The 8,793-nt window shown below is 37.6% G+C and overlaps 1 protein-coding gene and 1 non-coding gene across 2 annotated transcripts; one reads left to right on the forward strand and one right to left on the reverse strand.

Moving 5' to 3' along the window:
* Positions 1 to 8,524, reverse strand: LOC145774752 (uncharacterized). The gene is made up of 7 exons (XM_082586055.1): positions 8,413 to 8,524; positions 4,259 to 4,352; positions 3,641 to 3,784; positions 3,199 to 3,317; positions 2,810 to 2,996; positions 1,079 to 1,147; positions 1 to 922 (listed from the first exon to the last, which is right to left on the reverse strand). Exons 1-7 carry the CDS (start codon positions 8,477 to 8,479, stop codon positions 910 to 912), a joined length of 693 nt encoding a protein of 230 aa, XP_082442181.1. The 5' UTR covers positions 8,480 to 8,524; the 3' UTR covers positions 1 to 909.
* Positions 6,731 to 6,803, forward strand: Trnam-cau (transfer RNA methionine (anticodon CAU)). Its single transcript has one exon. It is a non-coding gene; the product is annotated as a tRNA-Met (tRNA).
* Positions 8,525 to 8,793: the final 269 nt, after the last annotated feature.

Consider the following 8,793-nt stretch of genomic DNA (forward strand, 5'->3'; position numbering starts at 1 on the left):
CCAAATATCAAAACTTTTTATTACAATCATTAGGTCATGGTTGAAAATGTTAGCGTTAGTCTATGACGCGCTTTAAATGGCGAGAATTGATAGTAATCATGTACAGATTTTTTAACCAAACAGTTTTGCATCTTTGAAGTGCGTCTTAAAAGTCGAGCCACACTCACCAAACACCAAGTAGATTTTCATTCCAAGCATCCTGAAAGAACTTTTGAGTCTCCCACATTGAGGAGGGATGGACATCGATAAAAAACAATAACTGCATTTCATGTCATCGATGTAATTACAATTAGAATGGCAATTGGTAGTATTGATTGGCACAATGCACAGTCTCCCGGACAGCAAAATCTGTCATTTCTACATTATTCAAGGTCTGCAGACGTTGAATCAATGTAAAAATAACGGATTTTTCTTTCTGGGACGAGAAATTAAACTTCATTGTGGCGTTGCTGTGAGTTGATTGTTCGTTCATGACTCCTAGCCAGCAAACATTGTGACGTTGTAGACGTTGAGCCAATAAAAGAGACGGATTCTGTTGGCTTGTTGCTTGGTATAAGAAATGCATACAATGAGTAAACAGTTCAAGAAAGTAAAACAATTTACGTCACGGAAATCCCGTTGTGTTGTATTTGTACAATCATGTACAATCACCCTTGGGGGTTTATAAAATCATGTAAATCACCTTTGGGGGTTTAGGTAAAAACTGGGAATAAGGATTGGGTAAGAACTGGGAGTAAGGATCGGAGTAAGAACTGAGAGTAAAGAGTGGGTTGGAGACTGTGGCAAGGATTTAGGGTGAGGAATGAGGCAAAGAATTGGGGGTAGAGAGTTGGAGCGTGAGTAGGGAAAAGCAAAACGATGAAAACACCTTCTCGAGTCCCTCGCAGTTTTATTTTAAAACTTTAGACATCAGGCGCTTTTCCTGAAATCATACATAAGTTAATTAGTTAATTATAACAAAACATTTGTGATTTGAGCCGTTTGAAACAAATTAAAATTTCCATTTGCTTCAAAAATTTCTAAGGTCTCAAGAATGACATCAGGAAATTAATATTACAACTCATCGGATGTTACTCACGGGTATTGCTGCTGTTTGATTCTGTTCAATATGGCTTGCGTTATGATGGTGTCCTGTGAGGCAAGAACCCTGCGAACAAAGACACGAATGTTACCGGTCATAGTAAATGTTACCGGTCATAATAAATGTTACCGGTCATAACGAATGTTACCGGTCATAATAAATGTTACCGGTCATAATAAATGTTACCGGTCATAATAAATGTTACCGGTCATAACAAATTTTATCGGTCATAACAAATGTTACCGGTCATAACAAATTTTACCGGTCACAACAAATGTTACCGGTCATAACAAATGTTACCGGTCATAATAAAATTCTGACAAAGCAATTCTGGGTCCGCGGCTGAATTGCCTCCGTTCTGACGTAGGGCACTTCGGATCCGTGATGCACAGATGGAGCCTATTAGCATCTGCAACATGCAACTGTGATGCAAAGGAACAGACAGCAGACCACATCCTCTGCCACTGCCCGATGTTTACTCCACCAAGAGCAGTTGATCTATCAACGCTGAAAGACTCTACCACCAAATGGCTGCTCGAAGAATGCCCAGACTTTTGACCCCGAAATGTATGGTATAGTCTGAAAACAACTTTCATACAAAAGAAGAAGAAAAAGAAGTTTAAAGTTGGATTTGTTTGTTGCATCTGCGATTGTGATTTGTGAGAGAGTTAACTCACAAGCAGAAGATGGATCGATACGATGATGATGAACATCTATCCGTCATCGCTTTGACTACCGGAAGATGGTTTTACATTATTAACGTTAAATCAACGAAAGTAGTATATTCCCTCCGATGAAATGAGAATTTGATGAGCTTGAAGTGAAATGTTGCGAGCTTCTTCATGCACGAAAATGCAACTTTGTTTCGGGTTTATTTAAAACTCAGACTAAACAAGACTCTTAGCAAGGTCAGGAAGAGTTCAACCCATTATGTCGTCAGCGTTTAGGTGCCCGAGGCTGCACGATGCGAAAGCATTGTCATCAAATTGCTTGGCAACACCAGAGCAGCGTTATAGTTCGACCGCTATCGCCGCGACACGCCGACAAGATTTGGCTTCAAGTCTGGAAGCCAGCAAGAATATGGCTTTGCTTGGATTTCTATTGGAATCCTGCAGCTTTCCAACTGCAGGAAGGCAGCCGACCAATGCTGCGTACTAATGAAACAGCCACGCACATAGTTTGTTTGTAAAACAACGTTGTTTACACGAAACAGCTGTACAGGAAGCGAATGACTCAGCAATTGTTTAAACGATGTACGTCGATGCGATTACTATCTCAAGACATATAAAGTTGGCAGTAGTCACATGGTCACGTGCTCCAACACCCAGGAAAATGTGAAACCGTTTTCTATTTTTGCAAATTCTTCGCTTGGGCCGCAAGTAATGGGCATCTAAGCACACAAAAAGTGACCAGACCAGGATATTTATGTCAAACTTTCATGGTCTCCCCAGACCCCCTTCTAGACTCCTTTCTAATCAATTTGTTTGCTTCTTAGGACGTCCGCTTTTCACTTTGTTTATTTTGTTTTACAATTTCACTTTAATGAAATTCTGATGCCCAACTGCCAATTTGTTTTTCTAGATCCGCTATTTGGAGTAAGTTGAAATTTGTGTGAAACAATTGACGTCTTTAAACAAACATCAAAGCTTTTTAAAAAAACAAATTTTATTTAACATTTAGATCTCCCTGGCTTCAACTCTTCCTATTTCCAAAAGCATCACCTCTCACCTTCTCATCGCTTGGCAAAACATTTCTCCATATTCTTCTCTGGAAAGCATATTCATTATATCCCTAAGGAATTCTCTTTGGAGTGAAGTTCGGCTGTAAGCTGAAGGATCTCTATCCAGCTGGACAGCAATTTGCTCCATAAAGGGATGACAATGATGAAGATACAAGTTTACACCTCTCCTGCTCTCTAAACACGATCCAGTCAATTTAGAGACTTTGTTCCCAATTTGAAAGTTTAAAACGACTTTTTAATTTGAAAACATAAAACATTTCACTTCAAGACAACAAATTTGTGACAAGTAGTTATAATTTTTCTTGCGTTTGTTTAAAAAATAGTTTTCTAATCACAACGAAAACCGCTCAGAATATTCTGCAAAACCTCAACCTACTCGTCATATGGACCGTAAAAGTTAGATCAACACTGGCCATGGTAGCCCGGTAGGTGCCGCTGTTGTAGAGCAATGTCGTCGTAGGGGGGTTTCGACCTCCAGATAACGGAACGATTGGTCTAAATAATAAACGAATTTCATGTTTTACCCACGAAATAAAGTTGAATCTTAACTTAATTTTAGAAGCAAAACTGTTTTTTTTAAGTGACTCATTTCATTTAAACGCAGAAACAAACATATTTGCTGATGATCACAATTCGTGCTTGAAGTAATAAACACAATCAATTACATTTCTGTAAACAAACTTACCAAAACAATAATTATGCTAGTCATTGAACAATAGAATGTGACGTAGTTGCTCAGCGCTAAACTCTGACTAGCTACAATATTTTTACGTAAGATACGTGATGTAACAATATAGAATTGTTACGAAGATGTTTACAATTCAAGCTCGCTTTGAAAGTTCCCGCGGATGTTGACTTCCTCCATTGGAATAAAAAGGTTGACAACGGATGGGGAAGTCCCTCCTGGGAGAATGTGGACGGAATAAGTCGCATTGCTCGAGTGCGCCTCTACGAGCATGTTGCTGCAAAACATTTCATCAATCAAACATCCGCAAGGTGGAGAGTGCTTCGATTGCGTTGAAGCAATGCAAAAAAACGTTGAAATTAAATGAGGAATTTACAACAAAACCTGAGACCGGATGTTACAACAAAAGAAGGAAAAGTGATACCAGGAGTAGCTGTAGCATGTAGGGAATCACAATATGAGCCTTTATGGGGTTGTTTGTGAGGCAGATTGATTCGCTTGCTGAGGAATGTGCTCACTATGACGTACAACAAATGAAGTTTGCATTGATGCCAATTCTCTGTAAGATTATGACTTCACAATGCACAAGAAATCAATTTCTTTTCACGCCACTCAGTTCAACGGTACAGTAAAGAATTGATTTCGATTTGCTAGATCAACAACAGCCTCGCTGAATGCAATGACCAAGACGACGAATTGTCTCATTTTTCATACATTTTTTACTCTCACACGTGTACTCTCAGTGTCTTACTTGAATGTGTTGAAGGAAAAGTTTATTTCAAACGTATTCCCAACATTTGGAAGGCGGAGCTGAGAGTTGGAAAGTTGCTGGAAAACGTTGGGATCTAGAAACGAAACAACTTGTTTGTTTTGTAGACTTAGTTAAAGACATCGTCATCATCGTTAAAGACAATCATCATCGTCGTTAAAGACAATCGTCTCTGCAGAGGTGCTGATCCAAACAATCAGCAACAATGTGATTGGACGATCAATTTGTAGGCTATTTGTTTGCAAATCCTGTTTCAGTAAAAAGTATTCGTTTCAATTCTCATGAACTTATGTCGTTGCCTCGATGGCGCAGTAGGTAGCGCGTGAGTCTCATTATCTCAAGGTCGTGAGTTCAATCCTCACTCACAGCATCTTTTGTTGCTTTTGCATACGAATCACATGGCATATGAATCACAGACGTGTTTGAAAAATAAAATGATAATTTGAGATATCGTTACATCTTTAAAGTTTAATAGTCCCAGACACAAATCAGAGGAGTGAATTAAGTTACAGACTCTGAGGTTGCAACATGAACCTTGTTCATCATCATCATTAAGTTCCTTCCTCTCATCGAGAGTTGGAAGCAATGAAGCGCCAAGTTTCTCTGCTGTAAGATTTTTTATTTGCAGTTTTGTAATCAAGTCCTGACTAGTCTTTAATATCATTGGCCTAAATTCTTGGTAGTCTGTCTCTTATTTCGTTACCTATTCATTTTTCCCTCGAGCAGTTGTCTTTGAATAGAATTATTGCGAATCAAATGGCCAAAATATTTCAATTTTCTTGATTTAATTGTATGTAGAATTTCCATGTTGGTTTGTATTCTGGATAGTACATCTTTGTTTGTGATTTTATTCCTCCATGAAATTTTAAGCATTCTTCTATGAACCCACATTTCATATGCCTTTAGTCGTTTTACCATTTGTCATGACAAGGTCCATGTTTCTGCATGTCCAGCCTTGTTTGGAATGGTTGATATTTCAAAACCGGTTACAATATGCAAAGTTAATTAAAGCAACTTGCGTTCTTCTGGTGACCATAGAAGAACGCAAGTTGCTTTAATTATCAAATGCCTGGTGAACAGCTTCACTCTGTTTTTAATATGCAAAGCTTTTGAATGTTTTAGTTTTCATATTTTCTATTTTCATGTTTTCATATTTTCATATTTTCTGTCTTAAAATTTTAGTTATTTCTTTATTTCTGAACAAATTTCCACCAGCATCGAAGAAAAAACGTGTTGGTACAAAGTCATGTGGAGTTGAAAAAAGATGCTACTGCTTTTTTTCATCCATCAAATACTGGCATTTAAATAGAAATAAATAGTTGGCTTTGTGGCCGTGCTTAACTACAAACATATAGCCTACTACATGATTTACTATTCAGGCACGTTTTAAACCTTTCAAGGTTTTGCCACCTTTTCCCGTTCGTTAACGTGCTGGTAGGTCTATATCGATTTTTGTAGTTAGTAGGCTATATTTTTTGTTCCGGACGTGTTAATGACGAAAAATAAAATGAACTTGCTTCAACATTTACAGACCACCCAGCAGTCTGATAGATGCGAAGCTGATGATCACATGAGAAGTCACCTTTGCGGGTTTGTGACCAAAACATCTTTGTGGCATTCAACTCACAACATTTGTGTATCTCACTTGTCACTTCTGTTAGTGAGTTCAAGGAAAATAAACAGAAAGTGATTATTGCTGGTAGGTATGGCGGTATTTTTGGAAGTGAATTTCCACTTGTTCTTCATCTCTTGCAGCCTGTAATTTCCTGCTCTCATTGTGAACATAATTTGCTGACCCTTTCATTTTTATATAAATTTTTTTTTTTTCAAAGTAAAACAAAAAAGTTTTTGCAGATAAAAAAACTATTTTCATACCACTTCCCACAATCTTGGTTGTCAATGTATTTACATCAAGCATCTTTTGTATGTATAGCGTGTTGTACCCAGATCTCTTCAACCACAAATTTGATTTGACTGAGGATAGTTCCTTGAAAAGATGAATCTTCCATTGTGATCAGTTTTTGTTTTTTGGAATTTCACCATTTTTTTAAAATTTTATCAAAAGCTTCTTGCAAGTCATAAAGTGGTTTTGTTGCAGTTTTGCATATTTATTGCAAAGAAACCGTTGCTCCAATTTTTTACTACAATAGTTTGTTTCAATGCAATTTTTTTGTTCCGGTGTTTTTTATTTTGGAAGAAATTTGTTGTTTTTTTGTTGAATTTGCTGTGAAGCAATTTTAACCCCAAGTTCAGTAGAAACCTTTGACTTCGTTTCGGACAGATGCAACCAATACAATGGCAATTACATGAATCTTTAATTGTTTGAGTGGTAAAAAATAGCTTATAGACCGGTGGCTTGGCCGCCCTCTGATCGTCCTGAGTCATCGTTGCGGGAAGCAAATTGATCCAAGAAACAAAGTGACTTTTACGTAGTAAACAGTATTGACTGTTGTCGCCTCGATGGCGCAGTAGGTAGCGCGTGAGTCTCATAATCTCAAGGTCGTGAGTTCGATCCTCACTCGGGGCACTTCGTTTTGCTTGGACAAAAAAAGCTTTTAAATTGTTTCTCAAACATGTTTCATGTTCAGATTGTGTTTTAGTTTAAAAGTTGCCAATGCTTCTATACAAACGCCACCCACAGAAATAACTTCTTTCTGAGTTTGCAGGAAAACATTTTTAATTAAAATTTTTATGTAAACTTTGTCAGAACTGTGGTGGATCTTGAAAGGTTGCGCGTAAACACAAAACCGCGGATTGAAACAAAGCAGTAGAACATCGCTCTGTGACGCAACAAACGCCGAGGACCGCGCTGCGAATTGTGGTCTCCCGGTAACAAACATTATTTGCATTGATTTAACGACTACAAGCAACGAAGCGATGTAATAAGTTTGGGCGTTTTACGTAACAAAGTTGTTTTTTTTTTCAAACACTTGCGGCAACACTGAAACGGTTTGTCATTCAAATCATGATCAGCTGCTTCAAATTGCAAATTATTTTCTTTATTTTTAATCAAAGATAGCAATTATCTTTCACCAGAGTTAAAAAGAAAGAAGAGAAAAAAAGGCCACAAAGAATTTTTGCTCGCTTTAGTGCAGAAGAGTGACATTTCTGAATGTTGAAATGTTGTTGCTGAAAAATTATTCCATTCATTAGGTGTCGCTGAATGGAGAGCAGTCCTGAAATGCGTTGCTCAAGCGCACACCCCGGGAGCCGAACCAGGGCTGTTTGATCTTGCTGCACTCGACTGCCGAAAAACATCTAGTAGATTGGAAAAGTCTTAAATGTTAGCGTGGAGGCCACACGTTATGGTTAGCGAATCGCAATTGCTCGTTGTTTCATGGAGTATTTAGCCACATGCTGACAGCCAGATCGCATCTGCCCAGACAGCAAAATTTGTCATTTTTACATTAATTCAAACTGCAGATTTTGTCTTTTAACAAGGCACTTGAAGGTAGACACGAAGGTTGCCTTCCCATCCACTTAATCTAAATCTTCAACTACTAGGTGTAACCCTGGATACTACATATAAAAGTTTAAGGTGCTTTAATGTTCGTTATTTAAACAAATATTACCAGATTATTTCAAATCAAACCCATTTAAATCTAAGTCAAATTAAATCCAAGTCATATTCAACATTTTCAGTATTCAGATTCTTTGATGCGCTGATTTTCAATTTACAAGCAGTTAGTAGTTTTAGCAAACATTCCCAATTGGGTTCTGCAATACATTCACGTTACAAGACAACCCCTGATGTTGACAACAGCGTTCTTGTGAAAAGACAAACCAACGCACCGTCATTTCGAAATAAAACTTCGTCATTGAACTTTTTCATGAAAGTCTCTTTGAATTCACCAATGATGCAAAAAAATGCGAAGTGTGATAAAAATCATCAAAAAAGCAAGAAATATCTAAATTGATAATTTCAAGTGTGTTGTAGAACCTTTGCATCACAAGAATGGCTTCGTCAGAGTATATCATTCTCATTCAAATAGAATGAAAAACTATTAGCTTGATGTCGCCATGAATATAACATGATAGTTCATGAATGCGATGAACAACATTGCTCAGTAAATAATAAAAACTGAAATAAACTGTTTCAACGGTTTGACTTTGAACTTGGGAATGAAAAGACTTACCCAATCGTGCGGCTTGTGACATCACAATGAAGCATAACAAACATACGTAGACGACTTTGCTGAACATGACGCTGAAGATGTTTATATGAAACTGTCACAACTGGATCATTCCTGAACATAACAGCCATTAATTTATTGAAAGTTTTACTGTGGGAAGAGTCATACCTTGCAATGCATTACAGACAAAAGTGGCAAATAACCTGTTGCCATGGCAACTTGGATGTCAATGCCGATCTGTCTCAAACCTCACATTTTAAATTCCAGAACTTAACCAAAAAATGAATTCTCTGTATTCTTATCATTGCCTTCATGTCCTTGGCTTTACGATTTGCTATTTTTCAAACAAAGCAATAGAACTGTGCAATTCGCAATTGCCACAGC

This window comes from Aplidium turbinatum, chromosome 7, assembly GCF_918807975.1.
Source record: "Aplidium turbinatum chromosome 7, kaAplTurb1.1, whole genome shotgun sequence".
NCBI classification, from domain to species: domain Eukaryota; kingdom Metazoa; phylum Chordata; class Ascidiacea; order Aplousobranchia; family Polyclinidae; genus Aplidium; species Aplidium turbinatum.